The sequence below is a fragment of the Aotus nancymaae genome, unplaced genomic scaffold (genome assembly GCF_030222135.1).
Source record: "Aotus nancymaae isolate 86718 unplaced genomic scaffold, 86718_ANA_hifiasm-v0.15.2.pri h1tg000014l, whole genome shotgun sequence".
In the NCBI taxonomy this organism is placed as follows: Eukaryota; Metazoa; Chordata; class Mammalia; order Primates; family Aotidae; genus Aotus; species Aotus nancymaae.
Genome location: NW_026988425.1, coordinates 108,364,881 through 108,384,623, shown reverse-complemented (window position 1 = coordinate 108,384,623; position 19,743 = coordinate 108,364,881). Strand labels below are relative to the sequence as shown.

Genomic DNA, 19,743 nt, shown 5'->3' with positions numbered 1-19,743 from the left:
ATACACTTTTTTTTAAATGCATAAACTAATCTAGTAAGAACACATACACATATATCTTGATTAGTGACACATTATCAAAATAGTTTGGAGACTTTCCATCATGACGACTGGCCCCACAGAGCAGTCAGCCCACATCCTTAACCACTCATCATTGTTGTCAAGTTCAACTTCTGAAAGAAAATGCAAATGTAAATCCCATTTATTCTGAATGTTCTTTTTCCTCTCACCCTTCTGTATTCATACTCAGGTACCTCAGCTCACAGTTCTCTCCACAAGGAGCACCCTGGCATACTCTTAAAACATGGCACCAAATCTGGGACTTTAACAGCATTATAGAACTAGAGCATCGTTTCTCAAGATATATTGGAGACAAGGAAATAGGAAAGTAAGCTTCTCCCAAATTAACAACCAGAGATCATACAGGCAGGAGAGAAGCAAAGAACTCTTCTAAAGCAAATCAACTCAAAGATCAGGATAGGTAAACAGGGAGAGAGACATGTATAATCTAAGGCATCATTTTATAATTGAGAGATGTGTTCTAATTTGTGGGTGAACGGAGATGACACAGATCTATCCTGTTGTTACATCACATTATTGGAAATATGTTAACACAACATGGTGCATAATTATAAAACAAACCACATTACAATGTAGCAATCTTATCCATTCATCTCTGTTGTATTCATGGCTGGAATATGAAAATGAATTACATTATACATTCATGGTTTTTTTCTTACCCCTCTGTTGCTCTTTAATCACATAATAATTGTCTTGTTAATAGATCTAAAAGCTATCGGCAATGGTTCTCCTTAGGTCAAAGCTGAGCTTTTGAAAGTGTGCTTCTTGCCTCTTTTGAGAAATGCGTGGTCCCCTGAGCCTTCTTATTCCATAGTTCCAAGAGGAGCACTCCAATAAGACATCTATGCATCCCATTAGGAAAGAATGCAAAATGTTATGTCTGTCCAATCTCTTACTAACTTTCAGATCCAAGCCACCTTTAAGCTGGATCTTTCACATTTCCTGAGAATAACTATTTTCAGAGAACACTAAAAGTCATTCTTGACACACCAAGGTCCAAATGTAGGTTTTCATATTTTTTTTCTTGCAGTTGCAGGCTATCACCTTGAGGTGATTTTTAATCTAAATCTCTCTGAACCGTAAGAAAGGTCCTGAGAGTCTTGAGATAGGTGAGCCGGAGTGTAGCTGCCATTTAGGTGAATGGAAAACCAACAAAATCATAATATGTTGCAATTTTTCTAAAGGATGTAAAAAATACTCTTCAGATTCATATCCTAATAGACCAGGGATTGAATACCTCCAACTCTTTTATTATAGACTTCTAGTCAGCCTGGCTCTGTGTCCTGCAGAGTGTCTTTATCTCCATGGCGATTTTTGCCTTTGTATCTGATACAGCAACAAGATTCTTGACCTTTCCCCATCTATCAATACTCCTATCCTCAAAGCCTCAAAAGCCAAGAGGCATAAGGGTATATTCTGTTTCTTTTCAATAGTGACAACTGCCCTAAACTCTAAAATGTCTGATCATACTATTTTCTTAGAGACTTCTAGTAACTTCAGAAAGAGATGAAACTTACTTTATTTAAAAAAGCAAGCACTAGTCTCCCAGTTTTATAAGAAACTAGAACTGAACTAATAATTAATTATACACATTCTACCTCTCAGAGTAATTCCTATCCTTATTTTCCTATAAATTTGAATTGTATTTTTCGTCTGAAGGAAATGTACACATAAGCAACCTAGACATCTAGAATGCATTTCTTCCATCAAAATCTATGGACAGTCTAAAGTTCATTATAACTTTGCAGGATAAATTGATGACACTGGCAATTGATCAAGGATTGAAGATGAATTTTGAAACTCCTCCCTTTTTATTTTTATTTTTCACAAAATCACCTTGCTGTGGGGAGGAGTTACTTGCGTGTATTTGTCACCCTCTTGTACTTTGGAAAACTAAAGCACAGGGTAGACAGGAACAAAACAGAACACCTCAGACACTTCACTCTCTGGGTTCAGCAAACACAGGTAAGGCTTGACACACTAATCACAGGTAGACCCTCTCCGACTGCTAATACCTAACAACAAGATCTAAGAGTTTAATGTGGTTAAATGAAGATAAACTATCTTTCAGCAAATCCAAAGGTATTTCTTGAGATCTACTGTGGGTGCCAGTGAATATGCTTACACCTCTGAAGGGCAGGGCATTGGACATTAAGGCAGAGTGACAACAAGTTTAGCAGACAAGCACAGATTGCTGATGTTTATAAGATCCATATGGGAAATTGAGAGAAAATTACAGGACAGAGAAAAGGAAGCTAACAGCACTCTAACTTACTCGTAATAACATATTTCATAGCCTGTCCGTATCCAGGTGGGTCTGCCAAGAAGAGCCTCCTTCACGGAATACAGGGTGGGCTGCATCCCTACACAAAATCAGAAAAGGAATTAATCCATGCGGAAAAGAGAGTTGTTCTGGGCCAAATAAGGACCCTCAAAGATACATAGGTCGTAATCCCTGGAAATTGTGACAGTTAACTGTATGTGGCCAAGGAGACTTTGCAGATGTGATTAAGTTAAGGTTCTTGAGATGGTGTGATTATGAGAGGGAGGTTTCATAAGGACACAAATGTCCTTATGAAAGGGGGGCAGAGGGAGAGGTTTGACTATAGAAGAGCTGCGACGTGACTGAAGCAGAGAGAGATTTGAAGATGCAACACTGCTAGCTTTGAGGATGAACGAAGGGGCCATAAGCCAAGGAACACAGGGAATGTTAACCTAGAAGCTGGAAAAGGAAAGGAAATGGAGTTTCCCTGGAATCTCCAGAGGAAACATGGTTCTGCCAACACCTTGACTTCAGCCCAGAGAAACTGATTTTGGACCTCTGAACTCCAGAACTGTAAGAGAACAAATTGGTCTTGTTTTAAACCACCAAGTTTGTGACAATTTGTTACAACCGCCATACAAAGTGAGTATAAATGTCAAGATTCATATTTTCTCTTCTCATACCCACAAGAATCTGCTCACTCACTACAAAGTAGAGGCAGTATCCTGAGCTTGGACCTACACACCTGGGAATAGTTATTCCTCATTCAAAGCCACCCAGTAAATTAGCATGTGAGGCAGCAATTGTATGCAGAATTTCCATTCCTCGAAACATTCAAAATAAATGCAGGCTGCTAATCGCCTTTCTCTCTTGAACACCTCCTCCAAAATGGCCATGGGTATTCGGGAGAATTTAAACTTCTTCAAGAGCTTTCTGAGAATGTAAATCAGTGTTGTCCAGTTGGATTTTATTGTTCTCCTATCTTGTGACAAGCAGGTCAAAATAATTGCTCCTATGGGACTTAGGAGATGGAGAGGAGGAATAAATGATAGTGCTCACCAACCTCAAAAAATTCAAGGTAGAGCGAGGGAATCCAGAAGCAGAGGATATTACATGTGCAGAGTGAGGATGCCCAGCCTCGCCTCTAAAATAGCAGTGTGCCGCTGAGGGCCACTGCCTGCCTGCCACACCTGGCAACCCAAAAATCCACCCAAATTCAAACGCTCTGAACCCGTGCAAATCTCTTTGAATCCAAACAGTCAATAAATGATTTCATTCCTGGCATGCTGGGGAAAGCCCCTGCTCCCCAAGAGTTCATACCATAATTAAACTGGCTGTTGGGCTTCTCACAGTTGATGATGTTGAAGCGGTAAGGGATGGCCGCCTGCATACCGCTCACCCGGAAGTAGAACCACTGCTGGTGCTGGGTGCTGTTCACGTCCGCATTGACCAACAGGTCATATTCGAACCTGCAGATCAGAAGCAAGACTGGAGGATTATCCGGAAAGACTTTAAGGTAACCTTGAGACACTGAGAATCTACATGTTTCAGGTTCTGGGTTATACAGATCTAAGACCCAGGATCTCAGCCAGCTGGCGAGTTATACTTATCATCCTGATATCACAATACTGGGTACAGGTTTTGGAAATTCGTGGAGGTGAGGGGGCTTCTTTGTATCAGAAGAGTCAATTACACAGTAGTGCATATTTTTAAATTTTTTTAAAATTATGGATACACAATAGTTGTACTTATTTATGGGGTACATGTGATATTTTGACACAATAATACAATGTGTAATGATCAAATCAGGGTAATTGGCATATCTATCACCTAAGCATTTAACACTTCTTTTGTGTTAATAACATTCCAATTCCAGTCTTTTTATTATTTGAAAATATTAGCATATATTTTTATTGAACTATAATGAAGTTTTTATCTAGCTAGAAAAAATGCAAGTATGCTATATACCAGAGAAAATTCAACCTCATCTGGTTTGGATACACCATTACTTTTGATGATCAGCATTACTTTTGAGCCTCAATTTCCACATATGGAAAATGGAAGTGTCTAAACTTACAGTGCTATTTATAAAACTCAAATAACTAGTAAATATAAATCCCCCAGCGAAACAACAAACATGAATTAGACGAGTAATGCAGGGGTTGTTTCATTATCGTTGTGATATAACTCCCATGCTATAAAATACACACATCTTGCGTATACAGCTCGATGAATTTATTTACATCTGAAACCACTTGCGTGACTACTACACAGATATAGGAAATTTCCAGCACCCCAAGAGGACCTCAGGGATCCTCCCCTCATCGCTATATCTCCAAAGGTTATTATTTTTCTGATCTCTAGCAACAGAACTAGCAATGTACTTTTGACTTAAACATTATCAGGATATTTTATTTTTAAAAATGTTGTTCCATCCTCTTGGTATTCTCTTTGAGTTGCTCTTCTGAAAAGGATAATGCTTTTGCCCCAATCCATTCATATTCTCCCACGTGGGACCCCTAGTAAATGGCTTTGTGTAGTGAGATTTATGAAAGGCTATAGCATGGTATGAGACAGCTGAGAGCAGAGTAGAGCTATCTGATGAAGTCCAGCCCTCACACTGTCGCTGTGAGCACCACACTCTAACCACTGAGCCACCATCCAATACATGAAGCATAACCCACGGAGTGGCACTCACAAGAACAACTAGGAAAGGCTATGACCCTCAAATTGTCTGCTATTCCCACAGGGCTCTCTCCAAAAAGTAATCACAAACATTCCTTACCCATAATTAGGTTTGTTTACTGTCATTTGGCTCTATTACCCTGATCATAACTGATGAATTTAGGATTTTACACTCTGGTCCAAGGGAGACGTATAGAGAAAAACACCTGAGCTGGCCCAGCAGCTTAGGCACATCCTGATCTGATAACTGTCCCACCAGGAGGCTTATAATCAGGTCTCCTCTCCTGGATCCTTTGAACATGATATCTGGAGAGAAGGAAGAGTCAAAGTAGGAGCTACAGGAAGAAGTGGAAGCTAAGCCGATAACCCAAAGAACGCTGAGAATGAATCTTGACATGATTGTCTTTCTCGTGTTTAGCCTTATTTGTTAAATTTGTCTCTGTTTTATATGTTGGGCTTCCTTGAAATATTTTATGTTCAAAAAAAAAGGATCACCCTTCACCTCCCCTAAAAAGGAAAAGCTTCAAAAATGAATCCTCAGGTGAATATAAAGGAGGTCCCAGCTACACTGAGTTCTGAGCTCCAACTGTGGTAAAGATGCATACCCGAGTGAGAGTATATGTTGCTAAGTGCTGACCAGGTGCCAGGTACTACTCTAAGAGTTTTAAGTGTATTATTTAGCTCTCATGAAATCCCTAAGAAGTAGGTGCAATTATTGTTCTCATTTTGTGAGTGAGGAAATAAAGGCATGGAGTGAGTTAGGAAACTTGCTCAGTCTCCTGGTTGGAAGGTGGTGAAGTGGCCTTGGTGTCTGTCTGTGGCTACCACACCATTATCTGTTCTGGACTGTTCTTTCAGAAGTTCACCCATAGAAGTTGAATCATATATGTTGCCTTTTGGTATATGGGAAATATATCCACGCTGCTATAATAGAAAGAATTTTAACAAAGTGAAAACAGTAGTCTCTTCTGAAACTGAAAAAGAATTAAAACTCATTTGTGTTTTATTTCCTTCCTTTTAGTTTGTACAGCCCTAGACTTTCCTTGGCTATGATATCCGTCTCTACTGAGAGCTCATCTGTAGGTTCTGCTAGAGAGCACGGTACAGCATCTTCCCTTGAACGCAGGATGGCTCACCTCTCTCTGGGAAGCTCATGAGTTGCCACCTAAGGAATGAGAGCAACAGGCATGGCGAAGTGCAGGAATAGCAAAGCCCATGTGCCCTTCCATGTCAACAGAATCAGTCTTGGCATCAAAGTGCTCTCAAACCCAAATATGGACCCATTATTTGAAACATAAGACACATAATAACAGTTCACCTCTAGTGAATGGCTCACTCAGCTATGACACCTGTGAGTTCCCTGGTGGTGTACTGGTGAATGTTTAACAAATGACTCTCTGAGACGAAAGCCTTCACTTGTACTGTGTGCCAATTTTTATGATATAAATATTCCCACCATGGCTGATTTCAAGCTACCAATGTGAGGTCACTAATCACTGAACAGAGCATGGGGAAGACAGTCACAACTTGCTTTCATGAACTGCGAAGACATAGCCCCTGTGGTTTTCCTTACTTACTCACGCACTTGGATAGCTTTGCGAAGATTTCCTGATTCAAATTTGGAGAAGAACTTTAAGCAATTGGAAGCACTATCTTGCAAAGGCCTATAATGAAATAAAGAACATGTGAACATATGTGTTATAGCTACTCTTGAAAACAGGGTGATGATTCTTAAAGATAAGCTTTCTCTTATAGATTTTTTGCATTTTTGGTTTTGGGGTCCATGTGAAGAACATGCAAGATTGTTGCATAGGTACACATATGGCAGTGTGATTTGCTGCCTTTCTCCCCATGCTTTCTCTCCCCAACTCCCCACCCCCTGCTGTCCCTCCCCTATTTCCCCCAGACAGACCCCTCCCCGTGTCCATGTGTTCTCATTGTTCAACACCCGCCTATGAGTGAGAACATGCGGTGTTTGATTTTCTGTTCTTGTGTCAGTTTGCTGAGAATGATGGTGTCCAGGTTCATCCATGTCCCTACAAAGGACACAAACTCATCGTTTTTTAGATCTTTTTTTTTCTTTTTTTCTTTTGAGACAGAGTCTTACTCTGTTGCCCAGGATGTAGTGCAGTGGCACGATCTCAGCTCACGGCATCCTCTGCCACCCGGGTTCAAGCAATTCCCCCGCCTCAGCCTCCCGAGTAGCTGGGACTACAGGCACACACCACCACACTCATCTAATTTTTTTGTATTTTAGTAGAGAGGGGGTTTCAACCACGTTGGCCAGGATGGTCTCGATCTCCTTACCTCATGATCCGCCCGCCTCAGCCTCCCAAAGTGCTGGGATTACAGGCGTGAGCCACTACGCCCAGCCTCTCCTATAGATCTTTAACCTGAATTTCCATCATGCTGTGTTTAGGAGGAGGAGTGGATTACTAACAGGAAACACGTCTATTCTCAGGCCGTTAACAGAATTCTCCATGCCCCGCATTCCTCGGATGCACAAGACTACCTACCAAGGCTCATCTAAACTGAAGACAACTCTATTTATAACATCACTTGGCTGGATGAGCCTCCGAATATCCTCAAATATCCTGATCCTGAAAAAGAAAATTGAAAACATTTTAAGGGTCAGTCTTACCTCCTTAGCTCACTCATCCTATAATCACCTGCGAAGAACTCTGGGAGTCATCAGACAAATATGAAAGCACAGAGAAGTTTAATAATGCCTCAACCTTGAGCTCAGAGAGTGCAAATGGCCCTGCCCTCTTTCTTTCTCTTTATCAAAAAATAAAACTGCACTGAGAAGTAGGAATGTAGGAATTAGCAATGTTAGATTTTGGTTGTCACTATACATCAGTAGTAATGTGAGAATTCTTGGCTTGAAGAATTGTATCAAAGGCACTTGAGTCAGGGGACTTTGGAACTTTTCTAGCTGTGAGAATAAGAGGGTAGTCTGCACTGTGAAAGTTTTGAGGAAGACATTAGGACTATTAGCTGCTAGCATCTTCAAGGTTTGGGAGGCTCCAATAAGCCTGCATACCCTTATGCAATTTATGTTCCTTGGGCTCTGCCTGCTCCAATAGGCTTAGGTCATTCTTCTGTCTAAGAAACACCAAAATCTGTGATATTTAACTAAGAGAGGGAAAGAAAGCTTAGGAGGTCTTTCAGATTGCCATCTGAATTTCCAACCCAGTCCACAGAAGAGGCATGAGAGAAGGCTGGGAAAAGGGGGCATGAGGTCTGGGCTTAGAGGGAAGATGTTCTATGCAGGGGTGAGATGGTGCTACAATGGCCCTTGTGGTCAGTTTCTCAAAAACATGAGCATGACAGATAAAGTGCAGGGGGTAGGGTGGGAGATGTCAGCCAGGATCCCAAGTGGGAGCAGTCTGGGAGACCTACCATCAAGAGAATAATTTCTTTCTGGTCTGCCCACTTTGCTCCATTGACTTGGTATGTGCATACATTTTTTTTTCAAGGAAAATAATATTTTTTTGCCTTTAGCAGTTTTCATTTTATTCACAATATGCTGAGCCATAGGTAAAGCTTCCTTTCCTGCCTTCTGGGAATAATCTATCATCCAGTGTTTCTTCCCTGGAGAATGTCTTTTCCATCCCCTCCTCTGTGAAGCAGCAAAACTATTCTCCAAACCAAGCCAGGGTCTATCAAAGCTGGGGCTGTGGAATGGACGCACACCACCTCCTTTATATTAGCAAGAGATCTCATACCAATTTGCAGTAAACAAGAAAAAAGATCCCAAATAATCAGCTCTTGGTTTTTCTGAAAACCTACTTTTGAGGAAGGAGCCCAGTATTTGGAGAAACTAGATGATCTTTCTTTGTCACAGTGGTTTGCAAGGGAGATAGGATAAGGAGTTGTATTAGATTTATTCAAGGAATTTTTCATCAGAAAATGCATGCCTACCACTACCCCACACTTGATTCTGAAATGTCCTTGCAGGGAGGAAAATTTGTGTGTTTGGCCAAAGTTTCCCAACAGGCTTTAACATGTTCCTGATTAATGCTCACTTTTCTATAGATAGTAGAATTATCTGTACAAACCATTCCATTTATCAAATGATCAAAGAACAGAACAAATAGAGCTCCCAAGTCAGTAGCACCATCACCTTTGGACTCCACATTTGCGTTCCAACATGGGCTGGGTGGCAGGAGGGGGACAGTGTCCCCAGAGGTCAGGAAATGCCATCATCTTGAAGTCCACCACAGAGCTGGTTCTTCTGCCTTTGGCCATATAAAGATAGGGATCATGGTAGGGGACACGTTTCGGATGTGTCTGCAGAAGCTTATCTATTACTTTGACAGTTTCTCCAGTCCTACTGGAATTGGAAAAGGAGGCACCCGTCCTTTGGCAGAAAATTGCATCTACGTCCCAGGCATCCACTTTCAGGGAATCCTGAATGTCAGGGATTTCACTTTCAGAAGAATCTCTCCCGAGATGACTGGATTGCACATTTTGGTACGGGTTCACTACAGGCTTTCTTTTGGATCCTAGATGTGCTGTGGACCTTCCCGTCTTCACCATGCACAGAAGGGAAGACCGGACGGCATCTTCTCTTTCTTGCCCACAGGAACTTTGGTCCTCGTTGAAGCAACGCTGCTTTGAGAAGGCAGCAGTCGGAATGTGGTGGTGATTGGCAAACTCAGTCTTTTCAGGGTTCAAATCATCTCCAGGTTTGGACTCCAGTTCCTTCAGGTTCAAAATGGAATAGAATATGTTAGTGTGACCTTCCAGATAGGGAGCACAATTTGATCCCTGTCCTTACTCTCTGGACACAGAGCTAAGCACGAATCCTGTGAATTTGGAAGCTTTTTCCAAGGTTGACTAAGAAAGAGTAACCTTCAAGAGTCAAACAAATAACGGAATCATAGAAACTCACTATGTTTGGAAGGGGCTTTTGGTGGGTCTAGTCCAATGGTAAACAGTATTTGAATGTCTTCTTCAAGATTCCCACTGAATTATAATCTGGTTGAAAAACCGTATTTATGGGGGCCTCACTGCACCCCAAGGCAGTGCTTTTCACTTGAGGATAATTCTGCTTATTTGAATAAAACGTTCATACTACACTGAAATTTCCTTTCCTAAAACGGTTTTTACTGATCGCTGCCTGCTTTCTGAAGTCAAATAGAATATATTAACTCCCTTCTGTACACGTGACTTAGCTTATACCCTTAGATGTAGCCAAATTCATGATTTATTTCTAAGAGCCATAAGAAAATAATGGAGATCAAAAAGCAGGTCTAAAATATTCACGGCAGCCACTAGGCACAGAATTACCATCACCAGGTCTAAGGTTCTCAATTTGTTTCTAACTGACAAAGAAAGCCTGAAATCAGGATGTCCACCTTCAAAAAAGCCATCTAGGACAATTTTCCCACTTTGGCATGAGAACAGTTAAATCATCATGAATTTTTATTTGCTTTTTCAGTGCATGGGGGCAGGGTGTGCTTACACAAACTTAGATGGTCCACCCTACTGCATACTTAGAATATATGGCGTAGCCTATTGCTCCTAGGCTACCAGCCTGTACAGCATGTGGATGTACTGAACACTGTAGGCAATAGTAACACAATGATATCTGTGTGTCTAAACATAAAAAGATGTAGTGAAAATACAGTCTTATAATCTTATGGGACCACCATGGTGTATATTGTCTATCATCAATGGAAACGTCGCTATGCAGCACATGACTGAGCATCCATCCTAAGTGTGAGTGTCAGATGGAAGAACCCTTGCAGACATCCTAACTTTTTCCCATTTTTGCCACCTTTTCCCAATTTTGTTTAGCATTTTGCTTTTCTCTGAGGAAGAGCCCAGAAGCATATAGCTAATGATGAGCAATGCTTTCCATCTGGACACACTGGTTTGGCCTCCCAGGATCTGCAAAGAACCCATCATACATCATCAAAGATCAGAACCACAGCACGGGTCCTACCTCGGAGCTGCAGGAGAGCTCAGGACACATCGCCTCATACTGCATCAGTTCCTCTTCAGGCCGGTCAAGACCAGGTTTGGAACTCAGCTTGTCCACATCTGTTTCCAAGTCATCATCCTACAAAGGAATATTCATAGAAGAGATTACAGTCAGGAAATCCACCCTGAGAAGCATCAAGACAAGACACGTATGTGCTTCTTCAGAATCTCAAGACGTGGTTTTCTTGCCTCCAAATTACAACACTAGCCTAACCAGTGAGGAATTTGTTATGCTGGATTGTATTTTTAAAATAAAAAGAAAGAAGATAAACAACTTGTCTCAGCATGTATGTCAGTAGTTATCAGCCTTCATCAGAAGTAAAAATTTGTATAAAATGATATAAACTAGATCATCAATAAAACACATGATGAAATAAATTCTTTATCTCATCGCCACTATCATCGACTTCATTGTGATTACTGTCACTCTTTATCTATCTTTGTCATTTATTTGTCAGTCTTTTCACAAACACTTCATCAGCACCTACTGTGAGTAGGTACTCTTCTAGGTATTGAAGGTTCAGTCGTAACGGAACAGACAAACGTCCAAGCTCCCATGGAATTTGCCTTTTAGTGAGAAAAGAAAAACAGTAAAGAAGAAAGTAAACAAATGAATAAGTTAATTTTCAACAGTGATAACTGCCCTTGAAATGATAAAAGAGAATGATATGACTAAGATTGAGGAATGAGAGGCTGTTTAGATTGGGAGATCTGAGGAGGACTCACAGGGAGGTAATGTTTCAACTGAAACCTACATGACAAAAAAAGCCACGTATGTGCAGGCCTAGAAGTGAATTACTAGCAGAAGGAAAAGCTGGAATTTGCTTACAGAAAGAAGGTGACTGATGCATACAGAATAAAAGGAAGATTGCAGGAGACAAGATTTGAGAAATAGGAGAGAAATTATATCGATCCTTACGAGACCTGGGGAGGAGCTGGCATTCTCCTACTGCACCTTTATCCCTTTGCATACTTAAAAGTTTACCAAGGCACCACCAGTCTTCTACTTATTGGACTCAACAATCCCAGGCACTTTATTTTTTATTCTCGATAGATCATCATTTCGAAACAATTTAATGGTGATGGTGACTCTCCTCTGAATACTTGTGTGTTTTCCAAGGGTTGTAGGGTCTTACAGAGAAAAGACACCAGGAATCAACCAGCCCAGTCTCTTCATCTTTCTACATCCTAGATCAAGTTTCCTTAATGAAATAGAGGGAAAAAAACCATACCATATGTTTTACAAGTATATTGCACTAGTTAAGGAAAAACCTGGCAGTCCTGAAAGGTTAAATTCAATAAATGTGGAAAATAGATGTTTGTATTCCTGATCCAAGGGGGGGAAAATGCAATAGTCCATCTATGTTTCACAATTTTTCCCCAAACTTCAAATTAAAAGAAAATTAATTCCCATGTGTTTCATTTAATAATATTTCAGGTATAGTACACACCATGACCAAATCCATGACCACCATTCTTGTCCTTTCCAGCTTTATCTATCAGTTTCTGCTTGTCTCCACTCCTTCCACTGCAAACTCAGCCATGGCACGGGGTGGCACTGATGGAAACACAACCTGAGGCCACTGGGAAGAATGTCCCCACCAGTAGGGTTATGCTCCAACCAGTGCATCTGAACAGAAAAGAGTCACGCAACCCATGAGCTGCAATCTAATTCATTCCACATGTGACTAGGCGACCCACTTAGCCTTAGAGCAGGGGTTAATGAACTACGGCCCACTGGTTGTTTTTGTCAATAAAGTTTTATTAGAACAGAGCCACACCCGTTCATTTGGTCATGGCTGTTTTCTCAGTGCAACAGTGAAGTTTAATCGTTGTGACAGAGACTATCTCTGACCTTCAAAGTTCTGGAGCTTAGTCTCAGCCAGGTTGCAACTTCCTTTTGTATTTCTTATAAATGGCATTTATACGAATCTGGAGATGGACTTGCTTCTGTGTCATCACAGCATCCCAGGCAGTCCTTTACTAACTAGAATTCTGGTACCTACCTAATCCAGGTAATGCTTTCTGGCTCTTGTTCCATAGGTTGGACCTTTTAGACACTGTCTTTTGGCTGCCTCAGATTTGAGTTCACCAATCCATTGAAGGTGGTGATTTTAACACTTAATAAGGACAAACTCCAAGTTCACTAGACTGTGAACTCTTTGAAGATAAAAACTACATCGTCTTGTCTGTTTGTGTTTCATATTAACATCCCCAAGAATTTAGCATGTTGCATATGGATCATACCCAAGAAAGTGCCTGAAGGGAATAAAAAAAGTAAAAAGAAAGGAGAGGAAGGAAGAAGGAAGGGAGAGCTTGAATTCACTCTGTTTATCATTCTCTTCTTCAGAGTTTGTCTGAGTCTGATGCTTGTGTATGTGAACAGAGCCCACATCTAATACGTTGACCTTAGCAATTTTCAATCAAAGCACACCACCCTACTTTCCACTCTCACGACCCTTTACAGATAAAAGATCCTCTTAATCATTCTTTTTAAGAGGCTGGTCTCAATAATTACCTAAGATTGTCAAGTGGGAAGGCCACAGGTTTAAGGCCCGGATCAGTTCTGTGACCAGAAGTAAAATATGCCTGACTTCCGGTTCACACCTCCGGCAGTAAATGCTGCTGGGTTCCCTGGGGAAAACCCAGCTTTCTGAAGCACGAGTCTCCTTGCTCTCGCTGTGCCTCCAAATCAGCCCTGACTCTCATGTTCCTCTCCATCTCTACAACTCATGCTCACACTGACTTCTCATCTTCTTGCCTTGGCTTGAAGCCTTTTGATGAACAGTTTTCAAACTCTTACCAATTGGTCTTGTGCTTCTTTCCCAGTTGAGTTTATTTATCTGTTTAGGTTTCTCTCTACCCCACCCCTTCATCCACTGCAGAGCATGGGAAAGTATCTGAATGCCTGTCCTCCCATGCTGTGGGACATCAGGCACTGTGGTGCACCCGGTCCCTTCCCATCAGATACACGGGGCGAGTGACACTCTGCATCAGACATTCGGTTATCAAAGAGCAAGCAAGAGGGGAGGGGAAGTGGCATTGATGAATGACTGCAGCAGCACACTGTTATTCAAATAATTCCACATGTACTCCATAAGCCTGCACACCAAGCCACAGCAAAGAACCAATTTGCTACTGATGACTTCAGAAATGATTCTATTTATCAACAAAACCCAAAGAACACCAGACTGTCAATAGCAGTCTAAACCTACAGATGTAGCTAAGAGGTAGTCCCTGTATGTCTGCTACCACTACCATCAGCAAGGTGAGTGAGGATCATGATAGAAAACTCAAAAGTCTCTTTCTTTCTAGACAGATAGGAAAGAAGGAGAGAAAGGAAAGGAGGAGAAAAAATTGATTTTTTAAATTTGAGTTTCATCCCCAGGAAATGTCATAAAAGGCAGCATTTACTTTAATTTACTGAGTCTTATTTTACAGATGATGAAATTAAGAAACTGTAACTTAAAGGAATTTGTCGAAGTCCATGTCCACCAACAGAAATGGAAACAGAATTATAATTCACAAAGTCTTATTCTACAGCAGTAATCCTCAACTAGGGGTGATTCTGGCAAGTCTTAGAGATACTTCTGGCTCATGCCTGGGGGGAAACGAGGTAGGCACTACTAATATCCAGTGGGTAGAGGTCAGCAATGCCTCTAAACATCCTACAATGCACAGGGCAGCCTCCCACAACCAAGAAGTATCCAGTCTAAATGCCAACAGTGCCAAGGTCTACAAACCTTGCTGTAGAAAAACAGTCCATAAACTATGTCTCACTGCTTATTTCTGTACATAAGGATTGCTTGGAACACAGCCATGCCCATTATTTACGAATTGTCTATAACTGTTTTGTGCTACGACAAAGCTGAACAGTTGTGACAAAGACTGTGTGTTCTACAAAGCCTAAAATAATTACTATTGGACTTTTTTTTTTTTTTTTTTTTTGAGACAGAGTCTCACTCTGTTGCCCAGGCAGGAGTGCAGTGGCGTGATCTCTGCTCACTGCAACCTCCTCACCTGCCAGGCTCAAGTGATTCTCCTGCCTCAGCCTCCTGAGTAGCTGGGACTATAGGTGCGTGCCACCACACATGGCTAATTTTTTTGTATTTTTAGTAGAGGGGGGTTTCACTGTGTTAGCCAGGATGATCTTGACCTCCTCACGTCGTAATCTGCCTGCCTCGGCCTCCCAAAGTGCTGGGATTACAAGCATTAGCCACTGCACCCGGCTACTATTGGATTTTTTTAATAGGAAGTTCACCAACCTCTGTTCTATAGGATAGGTCTTTTTGGGAGGGAGCCCAAAGAGTAGCACTTCTCTGCTGGCCAGGTTGTGCACTGTGCAATTTATGGGAAAACAATTCACAGACTCTGATGTCAGTGGAACTGTACAAGCAACAACCCTATGCAGAAAGGATAAGAAGACTGACTTATGAAGACACATGAGATCTACTAGAAAGCATCCTGGAAAATCTTTCTAGGGTCTTTAAATGGTCTTATTAAATACACCAACTCCAGGTGTTAAGTGTGTACCTAAAGCTCATCTGAATGGAATATCGGTGTCTTAATAATGGATAGGATAGCCTCTGACTTTACAATGATACCTTGTACCAGACCTACCAAGATGAAAATGACAACTTGAAAATCAATAACAGTGGCTGTCATTTATTGAGTGTCACTGGAGTGGCAGTACTAGAGTAAGTTCTGAAAATTTACACTGGGCTTAGGCAAACATAGGAAGTGATATTTTTCTGCGCATGATGTGAATATGGACATCATTAGAGGCACGGGCTGGGGTACATACTTCCACTTTTCCGTCTTCAGAATCAGAGTCTTTGTCCACCTCCTCCTCACCATCATCTTCAAAATCCTCTGGAAGAGGAAAAAGAGGTGAAGTGAGTGAGGTTTCCCCTTTGCCTGGGATTTAGGATCTAGATGTTCATCACGCAGTGGTTCCTGCTTCTTCCTCTCTCAAATAAGGGGTGCAATATCAATTACACAAAATCCCAACACACGCGAATACTTATTGGTAGGTATAAATGGTGTGCACATAGGCAAGTCAGGGCACTAAGTTATAAAGTCTAAGCAATTATCCCACATTGAATGCAAAATAATTGCAGAATAAAACGACATATGAATACCACTCTGAATTCTCCCATGAAAGTTAGAGGCGTTTATGCAACTAGCATAGCCATACATACAAAATGTGTTATAACTTAAATATTACCTTGACTGAGCCCCTAATTTTTTGATGAAGGAAGTTATAGAAGGCACAGAAGGCATCTTGTACCACTGTGGCAAAATTATGCCTACAGAAAACCTGTTCGTACTAGGATCTTTTGACAGGAAGATCTTCCTAGAGATTAAATAATAATACTTTCAAATATTCCAATATGACTAGCCTGGAGTTGTAAATAACAAGAATTTTATTTATATTTCATCCTTAGGGCAAATTAATTCCACTATCAGTCAGTATGCTTCAGAGATTCAGTCATGGGATTCTGAATAGACTTTTTTGTTTAATTAGCTGAGATGACTATACAGGCATTTGATAGCTACCAGGCAAAGCAGAAACAGTTAATAATGAAGAACGAAATAAGTGAGCCTGGTATTTTCTCACCCTATTTATGAAAATACACACTGCTTTTTCATATATGTATCTAATTAACTTAATGAACAATTATGGTGGACCTATAAAACAGCTAATTCTGTTTTCATCCACGTTCCTGGGAAACATTGTCAAAATGCAAAAACTCATCTTAAAGGTCATAGTTACCCACTTATTTTACCTTCAAGTAGATCACGTGGAGGTTCAGAGGTGATGCTCCCAGGGACTGGGAAGGCGTAGGCACTGCTGGCTGTGACCAAGGGCAGAGGACTCTTAGGATAGCACCGCCTCAGGGTCTGAAGCACCACGGAGATGACGGGCTCCATGCTCTTGTCATCCAGGCAGTTCTGAGCAAAGGGAAGATTATATCAGACGTCGACATCTGGGCACAGTCCCCTAGCTGTAACACAGCTAATAACAGTCTCCTATCTGTATTTAAGCTAATGAATTACACACAGCCTACATGGACAGACCGTAAACAGCCCTAATGTAGAATGTCAAATTTGAACATTCTAACATAGAATTTTGTCTAATGCAGAATCTGCACTTTTCTGTCTCTTGCACATTTCATAGATCATTGCAGTGAACACAGTCTGAATATAGACTTAAAATTCTTTCAAAGGATGCTGCGCCTAAGGCAAGACATTGCTCAGGATAGCTGGGGGAAGTGGAGGTCGGTGTCTTTTCTCAGCCACCCATGTGTCACTGTGAATTAGTGCCTATGTTAGGGAATGAACAGCTGAATTGATAGAAGTCTTGCTTTTCTCTTTCAGCTGTCTTCTGAGGAGAAAAATATTTTTTAAAAAAAGATAAAACATGAAATCAGAAGAAAAGACTAAGTGAATCCCAAGTACCTAAATTAAATTACATGCCTCTTCTCAAAGCCCACAGTGTTGATCCCTCTTGGTACCTTCCCAAATCAGAGAAAAATTGGGTTTGCAGATGTAACATTTTGATACTGATGGAACATGACAAGACCCTTCTTCTCAGACACTGTGAAAAATGTAAGAACAAGTTCAATAAATTGAGAGACAGAGTCGACTATAGTTCAGTTTCTCTTTGGCAAAAACAAAACCATTTTCTTCAGTATCTCTGTAAATGTTTTGTCTACTGATTTGGTACAGGGACTAGTGGGGGCCCCAGTTTGCTGTTCCTAAAAAGTGCAGCAAGCTCTGAGGCCAATAAGTCACAGAAGTGGAGACGGTGGATGCTAAGGACCCACGACAGGGCAGCGTGAATGTCTGTGGCGCTGCCGAACTGTGCCATCTCTAGACTCAACATTACAGATACTTCCATGTCAAAGAACATGGAGGGAAAAAATAATAAAAATTTATCCATGAATTTAAGCTACCCAAATGACTGCAAAATATAAGTAAGCCAACTTTCTTTTTCTTTTTTTTTTTCTTTTTTTCAGACAGTCTTGCTCAGTCACCCAGGTTGGAATGCAGTGGCACGATCTTGGCTCACTGCAGCCTCCAACTCCCAGGTTCAAGCAATTCTCCTGCCTCAGCCTCCTGAGTAGCTGGGATTACAGACACATGCCACCACATACAGCTAATTTTTTGTATTTTTAGTAGAGACAGGGTTTTTCCATGTTGGTCAGGTTGATCTTGAACTCCTGACCTCAGGTGGTCCACCCGCCTCTGCCTTTCAAAGTGCTGGGATTACAGGCATGAGCCACCGTGCCCAGCCTTAAGTGAGCCAACTTCAAAATGAAATGTCTTAATGCAATCAAGAATGTTCTCTCTCCTTCAATGTGCGCCAGTCATACCAATCAGGTGTCCTGAATCAACAGCCTCAGAATACACAGCCAGAAAAATTCATTACGGAGGCTAATGAACAGTTAAAGCTGTTTCACCCCTTGGTCTGGTCAAATGGTCTCAAGAGTTTTGTAATGGGAAAAAAATAAAACAGAGACGTCAAGAGATCGAGACCATCCTGGTCAACACGGTGAAACCCCATCTCTACTAATACAAAAAAAATTAGCTGAGCATGGTGGCGCATGCCTGTAATCCCAGCTACTCAGGAGGCTGAGACAGGAGAATTGCCTGAACCCAGGAGGCGGAGGTTGTGGTGAGCCGAGATTGCACCATTGCACTCCAGTCTGGGTAACAAGAGCAAAACTCTGTCTCAAAAAAATAAATAAATAAATAAAACAGAGACTGAAGGAGGAAGCAAGAAGGTGAAGGAGATGGCTTGTCAGAGATAATGTTCTCAGCTCCAACCTTGGTAGAAATAGAGCCAGCCCAAGCCAGGGAACTTGGTCAAAAATGCCAACATTTTGGAACCCAGGTATGTCTGTGATGGTCTTTGCTGATAAAAGGTAATCGTGTCTTTTTCTTTGGTGCAATAGTACAAGTGAAAAGTAAGTGAAAGCATGAGGCCAAGTTCAAATGTTCTGAAAAACTGGGCCATACCGTGAACTGATTTTGGAGGCTGGAGGAAGTATTAAAATCTATAAAACCCAAGGCATTAGGAATCATGCCGTATTTGCTGTCTGCTGCACTGTAGGGGAAATACTTATGAATGCAGAGATTGTTAGTTTCAAGGTAACAGAAATTCTTGAATTCATTTGTCAACATTTCCCTCGATGGATAGGTGTGTGCAGGGCCAAGACGAAGCGAGGCAAGGGGGGTGCCCAGGAAGCATTTGCTTTCAGGCTCCTAGAAGTGCAGAGTTGGTACTTGTGCTATACATCAAAAAAAGACAAGACTCCAGGAAATAGGATCCTTAAGAACCAATGTCTCAGAATCGGAGGCAAAGGTGAGATTTTAGGCTCCCGTTTCCCATCACTCTCAGTAACGCATCTGCTACTTGGAAGGGATGATGAAATATGAGAATGCTTAAAACATTCAATGCTTCCGTCACAGTTAACATCTTTGAATTAGCTTTGGAATAATAATTACCCTACTTGCATGATATATGGGCAAGATAGGGTAAGAGCAAACTGCTCAGGTCCTGGAGCCAGACTATGGCAAATTAATACACTCCTCTGTGCCAGTGTCTTCCTCATCTGCAAAGTGGAGATAATAACACAACCTCACTCATAATGTTGTGTGCGAATTAAATGCATTAAGGTAGGCAGAGTGCCTCACAGTAAGCACCTAGTATTAGCTAG

At 41.3% G+C, this 19,743-nt stretch overlaps 1 protein-coding gene across 4 annotated transcripts in view; it reads right to left on the bottom strand.

The window, feature by feature from the left end:
• Positions 1-19,743, bottom strand: part of AGBL1 (AGBL carboxypeptidase 1) — a 786,993-nt gene that overhangs the window by 604,184 nt on the left and 163,066 nt on the right. For all 4 annotated transcript variants that reach the window (XM_012438697.2, XM_064376229.1, XM_064376228.1 and 1 more), the window contains exons 8-15: positions 16,807-16,972; positions 15,822-15,889; positions 10,980-11,096; positions 9,153-9,733; positions 7,543-7,626; positions 6,604-6,690; positions 3,662-3,810; positions 2,354-2,441 (exon numbers count right to left, since the gene is read on the bottom strand). In XM_012438697.2, the coding sequence (XP_012294120.2) occupies positions 2,354-2,441; positions 3,662-3,810; positions 6,604-6,690; positions 7,543-7,626; positions 9,153-9,733; positions 10,980-11,096; positions 15,822-15,889; positions 16,807-16,972 (1,340 nt within the window). The remainder of the gene's footprint in view (positions 1-2,353; positions 2,442-3,661; positions 3,811-6,603; positions 6,691-7,542; positions 7,627-9,152; positions 9,734-10,979; positions 11,097-15,821; positions 15,890-16,806; positions 16,973-19,743) is intronic.